This window comes from Triturus cristatus, chromosome 3_2 (assembly GCF_964204655.1).
Source record: "Triturus cristatus chromosome 3_2, aTriCri1.1, whole genome shotgun sequence".
Lineage (NCBI taxonomy): Eukaryota > Metazoa > Chordata > Amphibia > Caudata > Salamandridae > Triturus > Triturus cristatus.
The window spans coordinates 98,006,161-98,032,548 of NC_140584.1; the positions used below are offsets into that span (position 1 = coordinate 98,006,161).

General features: G+C 42.6%; 1 protein-coding gene across 2 annotated transcripts in view; it reads left to right on the plus strand.

Annotated features, from left to right (window-relative positions):
- SEMA5B (semaphorin 5B) overlaps nt 1–26,388 on the plus strand; it is an 834,612-nt gene that overhangs the window by 733,176 nt on the left and 75,048 nt on the right. For both annotated transcript variants that reach the window (XM_085647318.1, XM_085647319.1), the window contains 3 exons: nt 8,231–8,374; nt 15,275–15,422; nt 22,897–23,122. In XM_085647318.1, coding sequence (XP_085503444.1) covers nt 8,231–8,374; nt 15,275–15,422; nt 22,897–23,122 — 518 coding nt within the window. The remainder of the gene's footprint in view (nt 1–8,230; nt 8,375–15,274; nt 15,423–22,896; nt 23,123–26,388) is intronic.

Sequence of the window (26,388 nt, forward strand, 5' to 3'; positions counted from 1 at the left end):
TCGCGTTTCTCTCACACAAAACACGCACAGGCAAGCAGGTAAACAGACAAACATAAGCAGACACTCACACAAAAGAAACAGGAGGGATTAAAGCCATTTTAGCCTCCTTACCTCCCATGGCCTTCATCATGGCCTGTCACTGGGTTGCCTCTATTCCTTGTAACACAGCGTGATGGTGAACACCCGGATTATCATGCAAATAAGCCCACCCCAAATAGTTCAGCGTGAGCTCCGCACTACAGAAGTGCCAAGGAATGAGGCTACCACCCCTAGCAGCCAAAGCACCTAACCTTTCATGAGTACTGGTACTCTCCTCGACAGTGGAGAAGTGCCGGTACTCAGAGTGATAAAAATAAGAAGTGCCGGTACTCTCCTCGGCAGTAGAGAAGTGCCGGTACTCAGAGTGATAAAAATAAGAAGTGCCGATACTCAGTACATGTGAGTACCGGCCCATTTAAAGCACTGCAGGTACCTGCAATAACAAACATCTCAAATATTGTAGAAGAGGTTTGTATTAGATAAGCATAACCAAGTAGGGTCATACAAGACAAGCATTGGTAGAAGGTGCAGTAATAAACAATGTCCTGAACAGGGGGCTTGTGGCAGGCCTGCATCTAGAAGGTGTGAGAGGGAGTCAAAGCTGAAGCAATCAGAGCAGAAGCCCATCTCAGGAGAAGACGCGTTAAGGAAATACTGCACAAGAGGAGACTGACATGTGAGGGAGGACCAAAAAAGGGACATTGGTGTGGTACTTTTTTTTACTGCCTTTGTAGTGTGCATAGGTTTTATGTGTGGTCTGGAGGTGGGTTTGGGGTCCACCTTCGGTATGGTGTCTGGGACCATTGGCAATCGTGGTCTTTAGTTTGCCCTACATGCTACAGATTCGCTTGCCCGAGTTACACAGTGCGGATTTAATTTCTGATCCATTGTTGGTTACTGTGTGATGTTAAAGAAATTATTTTTACTGCTGTATCTGAACCCACGTCCTAAACCATTGCACTGAGTTCCCATTTCACTGATGTGCACATACTGATTTCACATTCTCCTGGCGCATACTGGCAACCGACACTAGCAAACACGCCTATTAGCTTTTGCCATGAAAACGAAGTCCATCTGATTTTATTAAACTCTTGTGTAAATATATTAAGTATTTTAATACTTTTACTTGGCGAGCTGTCGGGTAATGGTTAAGTGGGTTCTTATACACTACGGATCTCCCATGTCTCTGTTCAGCGCAGTCCCTGATTGTGATCCTCTGACTTGCTTGCAGCTCATCTCTAGAGAACCAGGAGCCCAAAGGGGACACTTGGTCAATTTTCACGGTTGAAAGCAGAGCCCACTCTGAAACCTCCCAGTGACCCACACGCACGCTTCCTTCTTCAGTCCGAGTCTGGCAGACCTATTTATTTCAGGAATCGCATCGCCATAAAAGAATATTTACAGAAAACGCAAGGGAAGAAATAAATAATGTATACGTGGGTTGTGAAGGGTTTAAAATCCCTACTGGAATCTCAGGATCAAGCGGGGTTGGACAAGGGGAATTCTTAATCTTCAGAGTTTATCAATTATTAACTGGGATACATATGATGTCTCTGTTTAAAGTCTCAAGTGGTTTTAGCTTGGGTGCAATAATAAGGGTTACAAATGTGCACCTCTGTTCTTGGCACTTGTGACCTTAATTGCTGCGTACCTCGCAGACTGCGCTTTCCGTCTCCGAGTCTTGGTTACAACAGCTCTAAGTGGCGCTCAGAAGTGCTTCTAAAAGGTATTGATCGATGAAAGGCCATTAGTTATGAGCTCAAGGTAACCCCACACCCAGTCAATGTTATGAAAAGACAAGCCTCGCCAATGCCCTACTTTCAAAACATTACAGGTTTAGAGATGTACCAAAGCAAGGCGAGGGTTTCCTTACTAAAGGGAACAGCAAATGACAGAAGAACGAGGATATAAAAACCAGAAGCAAAGGCAGTCAGGTTCACTAAATATTCATCACAACCCCTGCAAGCTCTTTGATGCGGGGCCTCTCCTAAATATCCACCTGAACGTTGACGCGCTTAGCTAATCGCTTAATGTGTTAAATGGCTCTTTTTAGTTCCAAATCGCATTATTTTATTTATAACTGCCCTGATATCCAAACCAGGGAATGGTTTACATTTGATCAAGGGCTGATTGAGAATTTGATTGTAATGGAAAATCGTCCAATTTATGGAAGAAATGGTAAATGCAGAGACGAACCCCTTGGTGGAATCTCTAACACTAAAGTAATAGAGTAGTGGAGGTGGAAATGTCGCTGATGGTTTCCCAAAAGAATTTAGCATACACACTAGAAATTGGAGGAATGTTCAGTACTACCTAACTCTAAGTCAGACTCTGAATGTCTTAAATAAACAAGTAAATCGTTTAAACAAGGTCAGTTTGAAATAATTATACCAGAACAGGAAAAGTTCCCACAGTACAACAGGCTGTTGAACATGATGACCCATAGAGTCACAGCCAAACTTACATTTCTAGGTTTACCGTATGCTAAGAAAGGATAACGACTTGCCCAAGTTCACACTAAATGTCAGAACCTTAGCTGGTCCACAGTACCTGTACATTTTTCACACGTTCCTTTTCCTTTCCTTCACGACCCTGATTCCCAGATCCTTGAAATGTAATATTTGATTTTATTACTTTGGCCTTGGAACCACCTGGAGATGCTTCCACATGTTCACTGATGAACATATGGAATATGGTTGTAAAGTGTTAATGTTTGTAGCGCTAAATGACCTAGAAAGAAAGGACAGCATAGGCAGAGACAGATAACCCCAAAAGTTTGGTTGTCGTTAGTACTCTTCACCATCCCATCACCTTTCCACATATATATGAGCCAGTGGGCTCAAGTAAGTGACTCCGATATTCATAATTCCTATTATATGCGGATGATACCTAGCCCCCACTTCAGTCACGACTGGCAACATTAAAATATGGTGGGGCACGATGCCCCAAACATTCACCATATATGTTGCACTTGCAGGCCTCTGTACCGTCCAGTGTGTCACATCTGCTGGATCCTGGTGTCCACGAGCAGGACTTACTTACTTCCTGCTCGTGGAACGTGAATCCAACCAATCCTGGAGCTGCTCTCATGTTGTTTCCAGCATGAGAGCAGCTCCAGGATTGGTTGGAGCAGGCTAACCCAGCGCTCATTTTGAGGCTTTGGCCCTGTGGCAGCAATCCCCAGGCTATTTTACAGCTCTTGGATGCTGGGACTACAGTGCACATGTCAGGCTGGCCGTCGCAAGACAGCCAGCCAATCCGACATGTGCACTGTAGACCAGTGCAGCCATCCTGCATTTGCAGGATTCAGCCCTGCCCCCACCTTCACGTGTGAACGATGGCAAAATAAAATGGTATTGACATGCCATTTTATTTATTTCTGTTTACTGTCTGCGCTCTCAGCAGGTGGGGTGACGCTCCTCCGATGTTTAGGAGGAGCAGCCCCTGCCCCACTTCCACTATCACAAGGATACACACCTTTTTATCGCTGAATTGTGGTGGCTTTCCGTCTCTTTACAGCATCAAAACTGAAATGGAAATATTGGGAGAACCGAAAGAAGCATAATACTATTAGCATGGCACAAGAGTAGATCCAGCGACTTCTTTAATCTCTACTACAATATGACTTGGATTATCAATGATTACTGTTCTGCAAAGCTGTACTGCTGCAGCAACCTGAGCACAGAGAGGAACTAACTGGATCATGAGTAAAATTTCCCAGTTGTGTTTCTGTAGTGTGTCTGGCTTACCGAATAACCCATTGACAGCAGACAATGCGTACAGGAAGAGCAAACTCAGTCTGCATAGCTAGCCCTTAAATGGAACAAAATGGATCCTATCAAACGTGTCTTAAAAGTGTCCCAGTGGCGATTGGCAGAATCCAGGAGCATATTAACGTTTCCATGCATGATGCACAAAGAGATCTGGAAGAAGGGCCCGGAATACATGCAAAAGGACATCAAATAGTTAGTGCCAATCAGCCAAAGAATAAACCACCTCCAAATCAAAATTAAATAAACTACAAGATGGGGGTACAATCCTGGGAATAAAAGGGCCATAGCTATGGATCTCCTGTCTGCTCATCAGAAGGATCTTAGTCAAACCACATATTCTTCAGAAAACCACCCAAAACATACTTGTACAAACAATAATTTGACTTCAGAAAACCACGAAGACAGCAAAAACAGATGCCAGACAATTAGGTCCTGATGTGGGCTACTGACATACACTGTACCCTCTGATTATCTATGTTTGCACTACTTACTTGTGCTGTCTATCCTTAGTAATTGCAGAACATACAGCTATGTTGCTTTACAATTGGTGGCTGTTAATTCAGGAACAATCCTTAACTCGTTAACATCAAAAGTAACATTTAGACTCCAAACAATAACCATCACCTTTTTGAGTCAAACATATTTTTATTTATTTATAAAGTTTTCTATAGCTCGAACTAGACACTGGAAGGGTATCAGAGCACTTTGCAAATATTACAGCAAGTAGAAAGAAGGATAACCTAGAAACATAAATGTAAGTAGGAAATAACACAACCAAAAAACATAAATGCTGTCACTACCCGTTACAGATCAGGATAAGAACGAGTGAGTTTAACATCAGGGCGTAACTGTGAGTGCAGACCCAGGCTGGTGAACCGTGTCAGATCGTTGAGTTGAGGGTAGAGTTTTACTCATTAAAAACAGTTTGACTTCTTTTTTGAAGGATGTGCTTGAAGCATTCAGCCTGACTTCAGGGGACAAGGAGTTCTGAATTCTAGGTGCTAGTCTGCAGAAAGTACAGCTGTAGGTTTTCTTTTTCTGAAACTTTTGAAGTTTCAATATTAAGGTGCTGGTGCTTCTTGACAATCTGACACCACCTGACACTTCCAGTTTATCGGCTATATACTGTGGTGTGTTGAAGTGCAAGGCTTTATTTGTCATGCAAGCAATTTTCATCTGTATTCTTGCCTCATGAGGGAGCCAGTGTAGTGCCGTCAGATCAGGAGTGATTTGGTTGTTTCTTTTGGAACCAGTGATGAGCCTTGCAGCCGAATTGAGGGATGCCCTTTGTGGGGCCAAACTGGATCTCTGCAAACCACATAGGGTTGCACTCCCATAGTCTAATCTGGGATCACTAGAGCTTGCACGGCTGATTTGAGGTTGTAAGCATGACACTGCAAAGTGGCTGTAAAGTGGCATATTGGCATAATAAATAAAAATGTAAATACATATGAAATTATGGCAAATAGAAATATTTGATGGAAACTTGATAAGCCATCTGATTTTGATGCATTCTTCCTCCGTTTGCGCTCATGGAGGCTCCGATAAGGGCTTGCCAAATGGTTCCAGAAAAACAGTTGAAGAGTTATTGTTGACTTTGAAACTCTATTTTTTAAAATTTAATAGAGAAACACATAGGCCTGAAGACGTTTACAAAATATAACATAAGATGTGTAGCCACACGTATGTCGTAGTGCACCGACCTTAGAGTTCTTAGTTAACTAAGAAATAATCTGGTGACCCCAAGCACTGGGCATGTTTGTGTGATGGTTTGAATTTGTGCCACTGGTGATACTGGATAAATATGAACACAAGACGAATGGTCCATCTGTGTTTCGGTGAAGAGGCATATTGAGTATGGGTCTGGAATGGAGGTGGAAGGAGAAAAAAAAGGGACAGGTAGTTATTAAAGTTCAGATTATGGATAGTATGGCATGGACTTCGGCAGCAAGAGTCCATACAAGACACAGTGTAATGTCTATCCAGTATTACCTAGTTTAAGTGAAAAGCTTGTGTGGGAAACGACATTTTTAGAGCTATTTTGAAAATTAAGTAGTTTAAGTGTGCTCTGAAGGATATGTTGAGTATTCCAGAGGCAGTGGTGCTGCGTTCCAAAAGTAGTGCCCTCCCCCATCGATTTCCCCTATAAATTCAGTAGAGTGGCTATTTCTATTTAATCTGAGATCCATATTACTGTGGTTCAGTTGTGTAGTGTTTATAGTCTTGAATTGAAGTAAAACAGGTTTTGATAGGTATTGAACATATCGAAGGTGAAATAAAATTTGTGCTACTTATTTAAGAACAGAAAACTATCGGATAATCGAAATAAGACCGCTCCCTTGAGTAGAAATTTTGGTGGACGAGTGCATTCCAAGGCTACTCCTAGCATTATAAGCAGCTTAGTCTCACCTACCACACTATGTTAGAAGTGTCTTCAGAACAAGTGTTGGTTGGTTGCGGAAGAGAATAAGCAACTCATTTTTCTTTGCCTCTATTGGTGGATTAGTTAAAACCACCATAATACGAAATAGTGCAATGTTCACTTTATTATGTCTCCAGGGCTCTATCAATAGCGTAGTGTGTATATATAATGCACTGGATGAAAGATACCTTACATTCAAAGATAGATTATGACTTAGATTTCACTAGATAATGAGCCCATAGTGCTCAGGGGTTACGTTAAGAGTGATTGGAGAAAGCTGGCTTTAGTTTATTATTTGTTAGTGAGGGTCTGTGGTGGGGATCTCTTGTCTCGCTAGCATCTTGTCCTTGTCAGGCAAGGTTTTTTTTTTCTTAGTATGATCAGCAGAGATACTTGGTGTTTGAATGCAACCTATTTTCCTGGCACTAAGGGCAAAGATAATTTTTTTATTTCGTTCCTGATAACAATAATCAAGTTAGGGTGTAAGTAACAAATTTAGACTGCTGAAATTTGTGGATTTCGAGAGTTTTTAGGCGTTAGGGAATTTGCATTGTGGACCACTCGTGTAAATTGTTTGATTGGATACACTAATATCACATCAGCAAAGCACCAACATTATAAATAATTTACATATGTATGTATTTTTTAATCCATTGAGATATCTCGAGTCCTTTTTCTCCCTGGTTGTTCCTGAATTGAAAGCGGCGGATGACCAAAATTGGAGTGAGGAACTTGCACCCAACAGTTCAAGTGAAATAGTGTTCAAGACTAATTATTTTAATTCCAAAAAGGATTGCATCATGGGAATTTGAGTTCTAATATTGGAAAAATGTGTCACACATCAAATAGCAATATGGAGGGCTTCATCCAGTACAATAGTATACATTTTTCTAAGATTTTGCATTGGAAAGTATTGTGGTTTTATAGCAGCGATTCCCATGGCTTTAACTCCATTTTAATTGATATACAGGTCAAAGGGACAATGGTTAGGTCATTATTCTAATATATTTCCAGGTACTACCCGACGCTGCATCTTGAATATGTAATTTACAATTTTCCAAATTAGTTCCTAGGGAATATCTGTCGTAAGTCAAATAAATTAAACCAAGTGGACACAGAAAATTGTCAGTGGTTACAAGTCAAGTCAACCTGTGTTGAGCCACATTTGGTTATATGTGTGCACTACAATATTTATCGCTTTTGATTTTTGGGTGGTATACAAGGCTATCATGTATCCCCTTTAGAGATAGCTGATGATAGATGAGATATTCCTTTCTGCATGTTGATAGACACCACTCCAGAACTCTTCTCTAGGGCTCACCTATTCTGTTGAACTGGAAAACGTCATACAATCTTTTCAGGAAGGTGACCACCAGTTAAGTACATGTCACCAGCAACGACAGTAGCGGACATTGCTGCAGGTTTCAAAGTAACCTATGAGGTAAGAGGAATGAAAGTAGGTCTACTGTCAATCTGTTGTGTTAGTTCATAAAAATCTAAACTTCCGAAATATGTGATGCATTCCTCAGACCTCATCTGGTATTTTCAACCTTCCTCGCTTTAGAAATGCAGCTTCACTATTAGCTAGTATTAAGGGGCTAAACAGTAGTTCATTCAAAACATATCTAGAATTTGTATGTTTTCCTGTAGAAGACTGATCCACAGTAATGTACTGTTCAGGGTAAATTTGGGATTTTCACATGGCTGATGTATGTGCCAAGTTATTTGTTTCCCATATACACTTTGTACAAATTTTTAAAAAATCCAAGATTAGATATAGTGCGCGAGCCATGAAAGTACTTGGGTGACAGGGAATGGTAGCCGCAGTTTACGTGCCCTATTTGCCGTGGTTGATGGTAAGATTTACTGGCCCTGTCAGACATAGCAGCACAACGTTTCTCACTAGTCCGCGTCTCTTCATCTTGCTGTACTAGAAAGCCCCACTGCTCAGAGAGATTGATGGCTAAACATTGCACCCTTTCATTTTCTCCCGAAGGAATGGAGCCTGGACATCCTGGTCATCCTGGGCTCAGTGCAGCACAAGTTGCGGTATCGGCTTCCAGGTGCGACAACGATCTTGCAGTAATCCGGCCCCACAATTTGGGGGCAGAGTCTGCGTGGGACAGAGCAGGGAAGAACGGTAAGAGATCCCTAGACCTTTAAACAACAGTATTTCCACGGTTTGGTCTTCTTGAAGGCGGCATGTGTTATCAATGATCCGTTGTGTGCCTGTCAGATCTCTGTTCATTTAGGTTGTGCAACAAAATGCATATCTGTCAACTAAGACAGAAACTTCAGAGTGTGAGGAGGGGATGGGGCCTTGGAGGGGTGTGGCCTTGTGCAGCCAAAGCACCTGAGATGCACTTTTGCCACCGCCCCACCCCCAATCATCCTCCTCTAAAACCAGATAAAAAGCTTGCTGAGGCTGGTGCCGATGTCCTGGGGTGTTTTCACACCCCTTAATGGACGTCATCAGGTCAAAGCTTCGGTAAACGAGCTGGATATCTACTGTGGTTTTCAGCTTGTTTTCCCTGCCACAGTATGATAATCGGCTCCTCACCAGGAGACTGTGTGATGGGAGCCGATATCGTGTGTCACACTGTGGCACCGTGTGAGTTGGCAGGTATGAAAATGTTAGATGGTATGTCTAGATTGTGTTGCTTTGGAAGGTGTGAGTGCCTGGCCATGTACTCTGCAGGTCTGAATGGGAAGCCATAATTGCATTTGATGAAGTCTCGAAATGGACAAAATGTACCTAAACGGACATTCCTCAGTTTTTGCAGTTTAGAAAATGAGGAAATAATGAGAAACCTAGTTTGCTCATTTTTCAAAGCAACATTACCCGAAAGACGGTAGGAGTAAATTCAGCATGCTTCCCTTCTGCAGGTTACAATAAAGATGGACAGAGCAGCCTTGGGTCTCAAGCTCAATCCCGTAATAGACATTTGAAACCAGAGTAAATTAATTTACATTGATTTGCAGTTGCATGTATGTAGCGCTTCATGCTGTTGATGAGGTGTCTTAAAAGCTATCGGTGAACAGGCACCACGCTGCTGCGTACATTTTCAAAAAGGAGTGAAATCTCAGTTAAATGGATATGGATTATATCTCTGCCATTCCTTTCTCTGTTAACAGCAAACATTTTGCAAAATAAATTTGCTCCATTTTTGCCTGTTGCTAAATCTTGTGTCTTGACAAAGTTTGTTAAAAAAACTGTTTGCCTAGCATTGTTTCAAGGGCATGAACCAGTAGTGCATTTACCTACCCTGCTGGACACAAAAGAGTCCATCTGAACAATAAAAGTTTTCCCACTGGGCGTGATTGATCTCGAAAATTACCTGTATTTTTAATGTGTAGGGAGCAGGGAAGTTACGCATGTTGTCCTTCACCCAGCAACTGCCTTCCATTATTGTGATGACCAGGGCCAGACTGGGGAACCGAAAGCAGCCCCGGCTAAAATCCTCAAGCCAGGCCCGCTCCCTTCATCGCCTCACACAAGCTCTCTTTCTGTCCATCCATTTTCTCTCTTTTGTCTCTCTATGATCGTTTTCTCTGTAGCTTCTTCCCCCTTTCTCTGCTGCAATTCATCTTGGAGAGCCTTCTGCCTGCTGCAATTCATCTTGGAGAGCCGATGACAGTGACAGAGACACCAGGAGTGGCCCCCTGTCCAAAAACACAGCCTCTAGTGTATCCAGCCCACCGGGGAAATGCCCAGTGGAATGAAAGGCATGTTCGGCCCTGGTGACGACCAAAAGTTTCATACATCTTTCGTGCTCTCACTAAGGGGCACCTTTTCTGCTATAAGCAACTCTGATATATGTTTTCAAAGGATGTATACTGCTTGTGTAGGTATTTATTTGAAACTTCTCTCCAGGAGCAGCGATTCACGAGTTCACTTACCTCCAAGTCTCCTTTTGAATGGTTTGTACATTACTGCATCTGTCTGGCTGACAGACCATCTTAAGGACTCTGCCAGCCATTATCTTTCGGTGAGCTTCTTCAGGGCCTGACAGGTCGTTCTGCCACTGCAGCATTTTCATAGTGGGCTGCACCCTAGGGGGCTGCTTCCAGAGCAGGATGGGCTTCCAAGGTTCAACCATGCACGATGATCCTATACTAATCGTGGGCTATAACAGTATGGAGCAGCATTTTTGCCAGGGCTGATTTTGGTTTCCAATCTAGCAATGAACTTTGTAACATCCTTAGGAATCATAAGTGTTACTAACACGCTTATCTTTCCCTAGTAGTGTTTTGAGAGGCGTTGTGCTGTTGGTAAAAAAAAGAAATAATAATCTTAGACAGGGCTTTATACAATCCAATGCAATACAACACTATATAATGTTGTATTGCATTGGATTGTATGGGGTCCTGTTTATTTATTTATTTTAAACTTACAAGCACAACAAGCACCCAGGAAAGGAGCGACCAGGCCAGCCCATCCGGAATATCAACAGCACCCCGCTAAAGCAGTGCAAGATGCACCAATAGGGGCCCAAGATAATATATATGTCATATCATTTGTGGAACTGTGACGACGTTTTCTTCCTCCCCTTTTCCTGATGGTTTGTTTTTGGATTGTGCAGTTGCTCTGACTCATCCTGTGAGTTGAGCAATTCCAGGGCCTGCTGTCTTGGACCACCGCCCTTGGTCTCTTCAGCTGCTACATCCTATCTTATTGCTTTGGGGACCTACCTCGTCCCTTCTTCTTACCACACGAACCGCTGTTTGAGGTCAGCTGATGACATGGACTCTGTCTATCCCTTTATTCTTCAACCCTCAGGCCTCACCTTAGACAACTTGTTCTCTGCGTTGGCTGTTGTGTGGCTATTTTAACGAGGGTCTTTGACCCTTTGTTTTCCTTTTGTTCTGGAGTGGTTCCTCAGGAACTTGGTTCATCTTCTTGACTGTTCTTTTCTTCGAAGGTTTCTCTTTTTTCCTGCACAGAACATATTTATGCATCTAGCTCATTCAGGGTTTGTTGTACCAGTTCTTCTTTGATTTTGTGATCTCTCTACTTGAGAGTTCTTTTCTTCTGTTGTGTCTTCACCTCTCTTTGGGAGTTGTGGAGTGTTTTTTACCTTCATGTACAGATGCATACTAAACACTTTTGCGCTCTCAGTACGTACTATACGTACTATCTTCCAAAATATTTATACTGCCTGCACTTTTTCTGTTTCCCATCTCCTGCAGAGACACACTTTTTGCAGAGGATGTAACCTCTCTTGCTCGCCTGATGCCCCAAACAGGTCCTCATCGATCTATCTAACTTTACTATAGGTCGTTCCGGAGACCTTCCTATCCTTCTCCTCTGGCTGTTAGCGTTTAATGAACACTGATGCAGGTCTTGATTTTGCTCTAGTGCGATTTTTTCCACCTTGCAGTCTTCTTTCACGATATAACCTTCTTGGTCTTTTGTAGCTGCATTAGTCTGTTGGCCTTGTTTTCTTGTGTGTGATGCTTCCTCGTTTGAATTTGCCTTTTTCAGACTAATCTCTGTTCATTACCCTGACGGCGGAGTCCGAGCAATATGGCTGATGCCCAGTAGAGCTGCCTAGACAGCTATAGAGGAGATTGGCCCTGGTTCACCCCCTCGACCGTCACCTACCCAGCCGGACATTGGACACAGTTTCTCCCCATCTCCCTGCTCTGTCTCCTTTCTCCCCCTCCCCTCTGACGAATTACCGTAACTTTGCTTTTTTGTCCTATGTTTGACTATGCTATTGTAACAGATGTAACCTGTAACTCACTGATCCACATGTAAAGCGCTCTGATACCTCCGGGTCTAGTCAGTGCTATATAAAACTCTTCAAATAAATAAAATCATAAAATTTAAATTGGTGACTCTGTGGATGTTGGTGCCATTGTTGCATAGCGACATCAGTCTATGGATACTCTGGGGCCTTATGTAGCCTGTAAGGGTTTTGTACTTCTGCCAGTCCCCAGCCACCCCAGAATCTGCTATATAAATGCAGTAATTCATTCATTCTCTGTCTTCTTGGCAGCTGTCACTCATTTCCCTTTCATACCTTCTTTTCCTCAGACCTTCGTCTACTGAAGCTTGTTCTCAACATCGTGCACTAATAAGGCAGTATTGACCAACAGAGAGGGCAACTTCAGTTAATTGATAATCTGGAAGAACGTCCGGAGGATTTGAGGAGCTGCACATGACCCTACTACACTCCGGGCCACTAACTATCTGGAATCTCCACTTTACTGCTCCTTTCACTGGATCTAGAGAGCTAGGAGACCGATTACATTGTCGAACGGGTGCCTCTTTCCTCCCATGCTGCGGACAAACCCTTCCACGTACTCAAAACCTCCACCAGTAACACCACCTTCTTCCCATGATGCCAACACAGATTCATGCTGGCTAGAATGGCACGCAAGAGCTTTCCATGGTTTTGGGGACAGCGGGAGTGTTCTCCGCTAACTGGCAAAAGAAGTAAACGGGCACTCATTGCAATATGAAACCTTCATCCCAGCAGACAGACAAATGGAGGGACTTTCATAGTTCCCCTCCGTCATCTATATATGTCAAGGAAAGTGTCACAATCTAAACTCACCCTCTTCATCATAAAGACTGACTAGTTAGCAGCCAGTCGGAATGTAGGATTTTGACACAGCAAATTGGGCAGTGCACAGTTTTTCATATCATTCAATTCACTTTCCTAAAAAATAAGAAACCTCAACATGTCAACAACTCTACCTTGACCTAATCTAGTTTCCATTGTAATTGCAAAGTTGAAAATGGAGCAGTCCCAGCTACCATGGCCAAGTTTCCTATTTATCCCGAGACAGCCCTTGTGCTGATCTCTGGAACCATGCAGCACTGGCTGAAAGCAAGTATATGTTAAACTGGGAAGGGGTAGACTGTACTTCCCTGCCTCTCCACTTGCTCATTGGCCGGTGTACCATAATGAGGAATTTTTGCTCTGGCCCAACTTTTCATGGTGCGATCAGAAGTGTCACCATCTTGTGCACCTTCCAAAAAAGCTGATTTTACTGTCTTATGTTTTCTCATAGTTTTATTAGCAAAATCAGACAGGGTGGTTGGGTGTGAGTGATCTATGATGAGTGGTGGTCAAAAATTGCTCCGTTTACTTTGTATGTGATAGGTTTCATGGGGTGTGGGGCGAATATAATACAGATGTGTCAACCATTACTCTCTTGAACTTCGAACTGTACAGAATGACTTATTGTGATTATGCGTATCAGCCATTTTTGAGCCTTTTTACTCGGCTCCATTATTATCACCATTGTAATACAAGGAATCCCTTTTAAAATAAATGACTTTGCTCCTTCATGTGAAGACCAACTCTGAAGGCTGATTTAAAATAATGTATTGTGTCATCTTGAAATGAAGCCCTGATTTTAATGGTAAGGGATCTTCAGTAAAAGCTATTGTAAAACATTGTCTTAGTGGTTAGTGCAAGATAACTCAAATACACCGTTGGCGTGCTGCTCTCTGGAGGTTCATCGGATGGTGCCTCTTAGCGATTGAGGCTAGAAATGTGAGATGTAGCCCGTTCAGTGTTTTTGCTTTGCCATAAACAATGATAAACGGCGAAGGCTGCTAGACGGTGAAGGTAGCACGATTTGCAAAATCATCAGAAGATGGCTGATGCTGTTGAGTCTCAAGTAGATAGGGTGTTGGCTACTCTATAAGGCCGGGCAGGAGTGGAGTGGCTTAACTGTGAAGGAATAACCAACACCAGCCCCCAATCCACTTCCAGGCGCTGCTGTAGTAATCAACAAACAACATTCCTGAAGGAATTATACCAATGACAAATTCATTGAATATTATTTCATTCAAAGGAATCCTCGATCAGCTGGGAATGCAATATATCCTGTAACGTTTTCAATTATTATTTTTGTTGTTGTTGTATTTGTTTCTGCTTTCTGAACACCTGTAAAGCGCTCTGATACCCGCAAGGGTCATGTATGCGCCATATAAAACTTTCAATGAAATAGATTAGTATGAGCATATCACTAGGCTTTAGGTTGTGAGAGGCAACGCCGGAGTGCTAGTAAGAACGGACCAAATATCCGTACTCTGAAAGTTATCCAGGTGCTTTGTGACATAATAAATGGTAACATGTCTACATTTAATAGTATTATTTTTATTTCTGTTAGAAAGGTTAGGTAGAACTTGTTAAGGGTGTTCCTGGTGGGTTCCCACCGTACTTAGAAGCTCTAAAAACTGGGTCCTGAGTGGGTGAGCAAGGAACCAGAAGGAAGGCGTTGGATCTCCATCACGGACGTAATATCTGGGAACAGATAGGAGGGAGGTTTAGAAGAGAAAATATGTGGTAGTTAATTTACGCATTAATCACAATGAAGTGGAGCATTGTTAAGCAGGAGCATAGAAAGGTATTTTTTCTTATAAATCTGGAGACACCCAACTAAACCAGGACCTTTGACGGAATGGTAGGAGGCTCAAATTCCTTCATAATATAAATGGCACCTCTTTGAGTGTCCCACATCTTCTGTTTAGAGGGTGATGGGTGACTGCCTTCAGCTTCCAGCGGCTTGTCCATCTTCAGACACAGGTGTAGAGGAAGAAGGATAACAAACATTAAGCTACTAGCAGTAACAGAAAGGGTTAATTCTTAAGAAGTGACATACTTGAAAATCTAAAAAGGGCCCCAAAAAACTATCAAGTTGTGATCATTGTTGCTAACGTTTGGAGCTGATGGAGAGAGAAGAGATGAGCCCAAGAGAGCGCACCAGGCACTTGGCTATAGCTAGACAGTTTTGAGGTCCCTCAGGGAGATCATAGGCATACCAATATTTTGGGGTACACGTGCAACAAGAGGATCCAGTGGTGGCAGCTGCTCTTCTTGACTACCCCTGTATTTCCCTAATGTTTGAGGGATATCACTGCTTCATCAGGATCTCCACAGACCTTGCCATTCCGTTTCAGCTAATGACCTTGTTTGCCTGGAAGGAAGTAGCTTTGAGCCGTAGGCATCTGCACTTCATTTCACACATGTATGATGCACTTAAAGCAGTCCCCTAAACCAGGTCTTTTGTCTTCCAGATTCTGCAATGAGAAGAATCCGTGCCCGCTGCCGATCTTCTGGTCCTCATGGGGCCCGTGGACCAAATGCAGCGCCAACTGCGGCGGAGGGATTCATTCGCGACAGCGGTCTTGTGAAAATGGGAACACGTGCCTAGGATGTACCGTGGTGCGTATTATTGTTCATCGCTGCTTCTTGTGATTGAACTCCCTGATGTAAATGCAATGCTCAGTTGATTGTATGCTTCGCTAGCAGTGGTTAAATATTCCAAACAACAATGTGTCTTAGCGCAGAGGTGAAAACAAAGGAATCCTCCTGATGCTGATATTGGAAGCAAGAAGTAGTTATCCGATGCCCAGGGGTAAAACAGCTCTGACAAGCGTGACAAATGAGACATACTAACAGAATACTGCTTTATGGAGGTTGTTTACGTTTGTATACCTTAGGCGATGCGCGTGCTGTGCATATGTCACCAAAGCAGCCTCTGAATTTCCTCCGCGTCTGGTAAATTGTTTTTTTTTTTTAATAAACAGACACGAACCAATAGCACATATAGGTAAGAACAAGTATATTGTAAGTGCCATACCAACAAAAGTATAAATATGAAAACCGCGGGAAGCTGGTGACCTGGCTTGTCTGGGATTTAGGTAGAAATTAAGTGTGTGAAATTGCATAATTTTGTGTGTGAAAGTTGGAGGAAATTCTGCAAAGTAAGGCGATTTTGTCTAAATATGGTTGGATAGTTTGCATATATGTTTTGTGAATTTTTTTTCCAGCCCACACCTCATACAATAAGTGCAAGATACCAACCAGAGACTGGTTTTAATAGAAAATCTCTCTCTCTCTTGGCTTCGACATTTTCTGTTCGAATTAGTCTCCCACATCCAAAACATTACACAAAATTGTGTAACGGGTTGTTTTTTTAAACTTAACATAAAGCACATTTCTCACATATTGCAAGTGTAAATAAACTTTAGCTCAGGTCTAGGAAATGCTCTGTGGGATCTAGTGCAACTAACCTCAGAGTTGCTGGTGGGAGAAGGGGCCGAGAGCAGAGAACAAATGACTGACTGCCAAGTGCCATTGCACCCAATAAAATGCACACCTGGAACTTCACCAAGATTTGGCACATCAAATCAGACCACTAGGCCCTAGATGCAGACAAATCTCACCAGGTCAGACCCCCATCTTCTGGAGCATCTTCTTCTGTATACCCTCCAAAACTGCTTGAGCTACCCGAGCGCAAACCCGGGTTTTCTCACAATGTGAACATTGTATTTTTCACGGTTTGCTAAATTTACAGACTTCCAACTGTATACAAATCAGCTTCTTGTTAATATACTGCACCCTTTGCGGTCTAATTTACATAATTGTGCAAAAGAATATCAGGATGATTCCCTTTGTGTTTCCTGTATTTCAGCGTGTTGCTTATTAAGAATATTCTGATTTCTTTAGCTAAGCCTGCCCAGTTTGCAATTCAATTATTTCCGCTGTTTTTCTGGGCGATACTCTGTTTTTCAAACAATTACATCCTCAGGGAGTTAGTCAGACAAGACATCTGGATCTAGGAAAGCACAACAGGGTACTTGTCTTTTTTTCTGCTTGGAGTGCTTGTATCCCATGAAGCAGATATACATTGCACAGACTTCATAATTCTAAATGTGCACTCTCCTTGAAGAAGTTTTGGTGTTCGCCTGCCTTTTTTAGTGAGCACCATGGCTAACCAACTCACTTTAATATTTAAATAAAACCTAGATAGTAGTCTTGGGTTACCTCTGCAGTCAGTTTGTGTATCAATGATTTGCTGAGCCAGTGGCCATGTGCTTTATTCTCCAAGAGCTGTGTGCTCCGGTGCTCTGGTGGAGTGTGTGGGCTTGAGGCAAGTTTATGGGTGCTCACATCTTATATCAGTCTCTTCCTCAAGTGAAGGAGCAATTGTCCCACCTCAGAGTCCTTGCCGCTGAATGATCTCCAAAAGATGGAGTTGCTCCAAATCCTGAAGAAAAGAGGACTTTCCTATTGAGTCGGACAAGCTCCACCTCAAAGTTTGCTAATGTATTTTTGTTTATCTTATTATTACCACAGGAACCGCTTCTTAGCGCAGACACAGAATGGGTCGCAGCAGACTGTGGTCCTGGTAGTTCACCTTTCTATTGTGAAGGGCCACTTTTAAATCTTGTGGGTTGCCTTGCTCGCACAGGGAGGTTCCTCCAGAAGCTGGCTTCATGGGGAAGATCCTGGAAAAGCTCTGCCATTACTGTGATTTCATCAGACTTGCAGGATAGTTTAGAGATGGGCTTCAGCAGAGAGTTTGAGTCACAGGGTTGCTTTGTTTAATAGAAAGATCATGTTACTGAGGATTATTGGAATTGAGAATTGAGGCAGTGTTACAGCTCTTCTGGTGCATTGCTGCATATGAGCGCAGGCTGACGTGCAGGGGTTCATTTACTGGGTGCATCTTGAGATTTTATTGTAAAGTAGCGTTTGAATAGCACTTACTACCCATATGTGGGGTGCTGAAGTGCTTAAAAAAATGCACAGCAAGGTACACTGTGTAGGTTGTGCATTTTGGGGGGAGGGGATGTATTTTATTTTGAGTCTGTATGGGAAGTGTTATCATGCCATGTGTGATAACCACTGAGGTGTGGTTATTGTGTTATGGGTCATAGAGCCTGGAGGTTTGACGGGTGAGGATATGTGAGAATCAGATGCTCAATTTATAATTATAATAAGGAGTAATCCACTTAGCCACAAACAGTGGAATGCTGTGTGTCTGAACACCAAAAAGAGGGGTAATCAGATAAGGCCCAATAATCCATATAGTGACACGTGTCAGGCAGAGATGCTGCTGAATGAGTTAAAGCATGTCAAAAGGGCTAGGACACAGATTCCACTTTATCCCGCAAGGCTGATGAAGGTCAGAGTTTGAGCAGGAGTTCATGCCCCAAGCCCCTCTGAGGCTTTCAAAGGTAGAAGAGAAACAGTCAGGTGAGCACTAGTCAGGTCAAAGCTCAGACCCCCAAATAGAGGGGTATCCTGCATATGCAAGGGTGAGAGGTGAAGCACTTGGTAGCTTGGTGCTTTGAAGGCACAAGAGAAAATTGACTTGCCTTGTGTTACCAGCTGCCCTCACCCCCTCCTTGTGTGCCCCATACTATTCACGGTTTCCAGAGACCCTTGCTCTTTCTAGTTTACATAATGAGGCATCCTCATGACATTAGATAATTTCCTACCAGAACAACTTCCACTTTCGTTATAAGTAGTGAATGACATTTCAGGGTAAAAAAGAGTCAAGGTAATGAAAGGAAACTTACCATGCTTACATTATTTCGGCTAGGGCAGCAGCATGGGACTGATCTGGTAGTTCTGTTTTTGCTCAAACTAAGCTCTGCTCTTCTGTAAGCCTTGTGAAAAACGCTTTTTATGTATGCTTCCAGATGTTAACTTCCCTTCCAAGCACCTTTTATTGGTCTAGTCCCACTTTACTCCTCTGGTGCCCATTAACCCAACTACTACTCGTAGCCAGAGGCCTTTGATCTAAAACAATAGTGGCCAATTGGTGGCATTTCCTGTCCTGAACAAATCCTAATTCAACCCCTCTGAATTCTGGTCCCAGCCAGCTGTGTTTTAACTGAGTCTTTTGGGTAGTGAAGCTTGGATCTGCTCTGGGAAAGCAGAGCCTTTGCCTGCCTTGTTCGTTTAAGAACGTTGGGTATGGGTCATACAAGCAGGTTGCAGGGAACCCCTTACTACCGCACGACTGGCGGCGATGGCAAACCTACATTCATCAGATCGCAAATACTATTTATTGGCATATTCCTACAATGCTAGATGCTTGGAGCAAAGGTAGAAGGATGCTGCATCTGAGTGGTGACACGCGTGGTGAGCCATATAATTTGTTCGACAGCTTAGAAAGATGATTTCAGTTGTGTAAACCAGAAAGACAACGCATGCCGCAAACAAGCGAGCCAGTCTGACAAATACCTTGGCCTAAAAAGCTAAATGACTAGTTCTGTATCCTTCATAAAATTGACTTCCCCTAGTTATTCAATGAATCATTAAGATTTACTCCTGGCTACTTAAAGCATTCAGGCCTGAAGCATAACTTGCAGTGTATTCCTATGGGCCTGAAGTAGTCATTCTAGTAACTCTTCTGTCATGTACTGACAAAACTTCACATCCTTAATTTCAAATCGCCGAGGTATCAAGTGAAAGGAAGACTGGGCAACGAGTCAGAATTATACTTTGCACAATAGGAGGAATTTGCTAAAATAAAAAGGCCAATTCAGGACTTCCCAGGTATAGAGCACTTGTCATCGGCATGATTGTCTTCTTGGGTGTGTAGGTTCAGAGTTCTCCTGTTAACACTCCCATCATAGATTTTAACTAGAAATCTATCCAAATACGTCGGAGTGGTAAATACTGCGAAATATAAAGATGGACAACATTCACAAGCGTTGGGGTTATAGGAAATGAAAGCCAATAAACTAAGCCTCTGGTGGCCAGGGCATAGTGATTAACTGAAACAAACCAGGAATACAGTCAACATTTTCAAACCTAAAGCCTGCCTTGTACATGCCCTGATGGTTTGTGTTTGGTCTGTGCTCTCCAATATAAATGGCATAGAATCAATAAAGTTACAAAAGGTAATTGAAGCATTCAAGCTGAGGGCACAAGGTTATTGCAATTCCATTGGTAGGAAACTATTTGCAGGTTATTAAAAAAGTGTTTCTGTCATCCATATATTACACTGCAATATCTCATCTGTAATAAGTGACCGGGATGGCCTTATACTGTTGTATTGGCCAGTGGACTGATTTGGAGTCGGGTGGTAATGAATGCCAAACCTTGATGACAATTGCTTAGCTGAATTTCTTCTATCAATCCATCCTTTTCATGAGGAAATTTCAATTAGTTAATTCTCCACTGGATTTAGCACTCGCTCCGGATTTTAGAGAACTTTCTAGTGCCACCCAACTGTAAATCAGACGCCAAATGTTTGTATTTACCCCCTGAATCATGTTATACCAGCCTAACCATTCAGAATATGAATTAAATGATCACGCTCAGTATACATTCTCTCAATGACCTCATTTGTTGGTCCAGGGCCCACAAAACATTTTCCAGATGGTTCCCATCACGCTTCGGGGGTAGGGTGTCTGTGTTGCCACCTTTTCACTAGCTAAAAGGACCTGGAAGTCCTTCTTGGGAACTGCTCTGCTTGGTATTTGACAAACTATCCACCCAAGAAGGAAAATGTTAACTCTTTCCGGATGGGCGATACTCATTCAAACTTCTTAGCGTGGGAGATTTTTAAATTTGCCACATTTCTAATCTTGCCAGACCTTCGTACTCAGAATGACTGCCATCAGTTAATGGCCAGTTCTGAAGGATTTACTTTATAGTAAGATCAGTCATTTTCCTGTAAGGATGAATGCCCCATTTTGCTTAGCAGAATTCAAATCCCTGACCTTAAGTTTACACGCAAGTGTCTCATGCACTGGTAACTAACCTGCCAAGCTACCCCTTTTTTGTTAAGTAAAATACCTTAAGAGAGTACTCTGGAACAATGCAAGTCTGGTGAGTTACCTTTTTTACTATTTAGCAGAACCAAACAGTATGGCTGAAGCATGGGATTTTGGCCTTCCCAGTAGATCTCTCTTGCCCTTCAGACTCATTTCAGTGCACTATGAGTCGGCAGAGTTGATAGAACTGACAGGCGTCTCAGTGACGCGATCCTTCAAACTGGAGACTGCACAGACCTGCCAGAGACTTTAAAGTGGGGTCTTTCATTTTGTTTCTGAATAGCCGAAAAGAATGGCTTTTTGGTAGATAAAACAATTATTATATAATACTTAACGTCTTCTAAAAACAGCCTAACTGAATCCTGTCTTTGTTTGTTGTTCCGTGGAAATTATCCATTCCCACATTCCTTCTCCGAAGCCGCCTTTTTTTTTAGCGCAGTCCTCACTTTTGACACCATTCCATATGCAAAGGAATCTATCACTCAGCCTTTACATTTCCAGAGGCAGAGTGATTCTCCTCTCTCGCTACCTAGTGAAGCCATTACATTTTTATTGTCACACTAAATGAAAACCGTTTGAACAGACAGTACTTGTTTCCCAAGATGTTTGTGAGAAGACATGAGAACTGCACAGGAAGAAGACAATACTCAACAAAGAAAGTTTGATTCCCCATATGGCCCATGCATACCGTTGATAAACAGACCATCAATAGCAATGTAGAACTGTCCAAGTGTGATTTGCATAAGGCAGGCCTTTTGTACAGTGGCATGGCAGACGAAAAATGATGGACTGCAATGCAGCTCTGAACAATTGCTAGTGACTGAGATTGATTCAGCATTCTGTCCATCACCTTGATGCTGTTGCAGTTTATGCCCTAGGTTCGACGGGTATACCCCTACCTGGGCATAGTGCTCACTGTGCAATATGACTCAAGCTGTATGTCACTGATGAGCCCGAAGTAAGCTGAAACTGGTCTAGTGTTGCTTGTGGTTCCTTCCGGAGGGGACCCCGTCTGGCAGTTCAGGACATACATTTCCCAAAGAGAGCAGGGTCGGTACTCGTTTGCATTTGGCTAGCCATTGTCTAGAGTGGCACGGTGGGTAAAAAATGATGGACTGGATTGCAGCCCCAAGTGTTTGCCAGTGGCTGAGATAAATTCAGCACTCTATCCATCACCTTGTTGTTGTTGCAGTTCGAGATTAATAGCATAAAGGAATCCTATGTTACAACCAGTAGTAAGTTACATTGCACTAGGTGAACTTGCAACAAATGAATTGGTGGCATATTTATGCAAAGAGGTAGCCACTGTCATAAGCCTTCTAAGATATTTAAACAGCTGTGCTGTACAGTCAAAGTAACATGGAAATATTGGAAGTTTCAAATGACATATTATAAAGATGTTTGGAAGCAAAGATGCATTGTACATTTCAGTGGACAATAAACCAGATGGAAGTATTGTTCTTGTAGTCAGTGTACGGTGTTAATTAAACTACTTCTATAAATTGAAGAATATAATTTACATCCTCTTAGAAACAAGCGGTGCACGTGTTAGGCACAGCATCTCATTATGGTATCCATTAAGTCAAGTGTGAGAAAAGACCCTCCCAGATAATTATACTTTCTATATTATGCATGCCAGTTTCATCTAAATATATTTTTACACAGAAGTGGTCCATTACAAAGGTGGATTCAAGCCAAAAACCTGGGTCTGGTCGAATCCCCCAGTTCTTGTTTTCTCTTCATAAGCCCTCTCTGGTACTAACAGAAAAGCATATAGAGATGAAATCAGCATGTTTAGGTAAATTTAGAATATATATCATTCAACAGAAGAACTATTAATTTGTCTGAATTTCAGTGACGGCGAAGTTTGGACCAGATTGTTTAATATGTTATATTTAAGTTATTTGTAAATCTTTTGGATGGCCTAAAAAGAGTTTAGACTGAAAGAAGGAATAGTGCAGGAATTCTAAGATATTGAACTATTATAATTGTAAGTTAATTAATTCCTCCCAATGCTTAATCTCCAATTCCTTTGTTTCAGACTAAGCAGGTAGGCAAAATATTTTCTGTAATATTTTGAGACAATTACATTGAAAATTAGTCTTTATTTCTTATAGGAGTTTAGGACCTGTAACCCAGAGAACTGCCCTGAAGTTCGGAGGAATACCCCTTGGACTCCATGGATGCCTGTCAACGTGACCCAAAATGGAGCCCGACAGGAACAGCGCTTCCGCTACACCTGCCGTGCGCAGCTGGCCGACCCCCACGAGCTGCAGTTTGGGAGGAAAAAGACAGAGTCACGGTTTTGTCCCAGTGATGGCTCTGCGGTTTGTGAAACTGACTGTACGTTTCCTTGATTTAGGATGGTAACTGAGCTGATCAGTGTGTCAGTGTGTGAATGGTGGCTCTTTTGTACGGTGCTTAAAACACACCTTAAAGACATCTTTGTAGCCGTCTATTATTGGGGTACACCAGGAGCTACATCTTCTCCTGAGTAAGTAAGGAGTGTTCAGAAGATACCTCAAGGGAGTTTGTTTGAGCAGAGTGCTAAGATTCTGTGGTGACTAGAGACTAAAATTAGGAATGTCTTGTACTGTCTGCCCTGTTAGGTGGTGGAGTGTAGGGTGTGGGATGTGAACCGAAGGCCGAAGTACTTTAAAAGTAAATTCTTGGCCCTCTTTGCCTCACTGATGAACTGACTGTCGGGAGTCTTTCTTCTCTTCAGTTAAACAACAACAGAGGAATAGATATATATATAAAGTTTATTAATGTTCCTATACAGGGCAATGGGCTATATGTGATTGTGAAAAAGGAGATCTGGGGTGTGCGGTAATACACAACAAACTGTCGAATAGGAAGCCGTTGTTGGTCTGTTGAATTCCGTAGTGCTATGCCCATACCAGGGTCCATTAGGCCTTTATAGTGTGCAGTAGGTAGCTATTGTCATGTATAGATGAATAATAGCCCCAAAGTGGCTGATGATGAGCAGAGCCCAAGCGCACTCAATGGTCTCTCGACTAGCTTGCGGTTGCTTGCCTAGAACTGAGTCAAGAGAAATGTCAGAAGACAGTCTGTTATTTGTTTTTAAAAGGGTTGTTGAACCAATCTCCAGTCTATACAATCAGGACGGTATTCAAATGCTGCATTTGATTCCGCATCGTCATGGTGCAGTGTCTCAGGCTGAAGGATTGCCCCGCACTCTGGTTAGGAATGTAACTGAAATTACTGTGGTTTTTAATCTTGCTCTGTGCGCACCTTTTCATGTATGATGGTCGTTCATGGTTGAAAAGAGATGTATTGACTCCTGAACACTGGCTATGCTTACTGGAACGTATGTGTTCTGCCCCTCGGTATTTCCAAATATAGAACATGCTCATGTGACCGTCTATCTTTTGATACAAGCTGATTGACGTGTGGGCTGTCCATCGACAACTGCTCGGGCTACCAGCTACTGGATACCTAGAGATCAGTAAATGCTTCCGTCTTCCTTCCGTGAGCTGTCTCACCAGACGAACTACGCCTTCACTTTGGATTGGAATTACAGTCAGAGTGTTTTTAGGCTTTTCCATTAGCTGGCGTTCCTAGTTCTAGGAACCTTTCTCAATTACAGCTCCGATTGAAATCTTTATCTACGTCTCTGTTCTCTTTTCACTGCCGCCACTCCAGGCCTACCCCGATTTGCACTGATTGACTTACTGAGTGTTTTTTCTTTCCTCATTGTGACTGGCTTCCGGTGAACTCCCTCCTTCAGGTACATCTCAGGTTGTCTGTAGACCTAGCAGATGCATTTGCAACAAAAAGACATCAGTCTATCAATAGTGATCGACGACTCTGGTGCATGGATGCGGGGTCATGTTCTTTGCCCAATATAGCATCAAAGAGTCACAGTACAATGGGAGTCAACTGACGAACCAATGGAAGCTCATGAGCCTTTTTCTTCACTATTCCTGTGTTTGTGCAGAAATTCAATTCATAGTCCATATTTCTTCCTAAAATTTGATATGACTTTTAAGTACTCGTCAAAGATGACAGATGCATTGTGACGCTCCTAAAGGCAGAGCAGGTTTGCTGCTCTGCTACAAATTTGGATCGAGTGTGTAAGGATCGAGTATGTACTCTGACAGTAGATGCACTATATTTGAAGTTAAGTCAGCCCTTCGGCCTTTCTCCTTTGAATGCCAACAAGGCTGGGTAATGGCGCCGGCCAAAAGGCTCTTCGGTTAAAACCTGCCTCTGGGAGAGACCTAACAAGCATTGGCATAGCCAATAGGTCTCGCCTTTGGGACCTTATAAGTGTTTAGCCATGCAACAGTTGCGTAACTAAATACTTATAAGGTCCCAAAAGCGAGACCTATTGGCAATGCCAAGCGGCCTTGCTGCCGCGAAAGTGAAAGTGATCGCGATTGCGATCGTGATCAACATCAAGGCGGCCTTGCGGCCGCGAAAGTGAAAGTAATTGCGGTAAAACGCGGCGCGCGCGCCCGCGCACATGCACTGTGGCTCTAGGCTGGCCTGGTAGCACTTTTTGGAGCCCTCTCAATAAGTCTCGCCAGACCAGCGCATGCGCTGGGTCAGGCGAGACCTAAAAAGGAACCTTTTTGGTGCCTACATTTTCCTAAAACACAAAAGATGCATCTTTCTTAGTAACTTGTTTTATAGCGCTATTCATACCAGTGTAGGATGTCTGAGCACACAAACTACGCAGAGACAATGAATCATATGTGAGTAAATCACTGCGTAGGAAAAGTTGCATAAAATAATGAGGATTACAAGGTGTGGGAATCACGTCATCCATACGCGTAGGCAGTATATTTGTTAATGTTTGGTCTGAAGAAGCAGAAACTTTAAAATTTAAAACATGCCATGGTGGTTGAGGTTGTCCTTATTAATGACAATGCATTTCCATCCAAGCAACCCTTTCTGAGCAACATTGGGATAATGGAAGACTGGGGGAAAAATCATACCTTTCTAACCTATATCATGCAGTTGGCTCTTTGATGACAGTTCCTAGATCACTGTGCTATATCAGGGTTGTAACTTATGAACTGCAAGTAGCAAAAGGATCTCTGAGTTAAAAACAGTAACCCAATGAGCTATGCACATAAATCAGTTCTGTGATCTACGGGTACATGTGATTTGCAGCAGGAAGGGTAACCCCCGGTGCTACATTATGATGAGTTAAAAGTGCCACTAGACAAAACTGCAATCTCTCTCCAGAACCAACATTAATCACCAGCGTTATCTAGACATTTTTATCGTAGCCTGAAATCTGCTGGACACACAAGGAACCTTGCAGTAGTTGCTTTTATGCTTTTAAACTCATAAGTTATTTCTAGACACAGCCCCCCAAACTCATCGAACCCCCTTCCATCCCCCAACCCCCGAACTTAGCGCCAGGTTTGGCTGCACTGGTTGCACGGCCCTGAAGCCGGCCCTGCGTACAAGCATACAAAAAGCAACATCGCCATTTGCATAACTAATTGCGGGTTTATGGGTTTTATAGTAAGTAAACTGTTAGTATTAGACAACAGTGGCAGAAATTGATTTCAGTGTTCCTGCAGAAAACTAACTACACACTGTATCTGCAAAATTGAATATTTAATATGGAA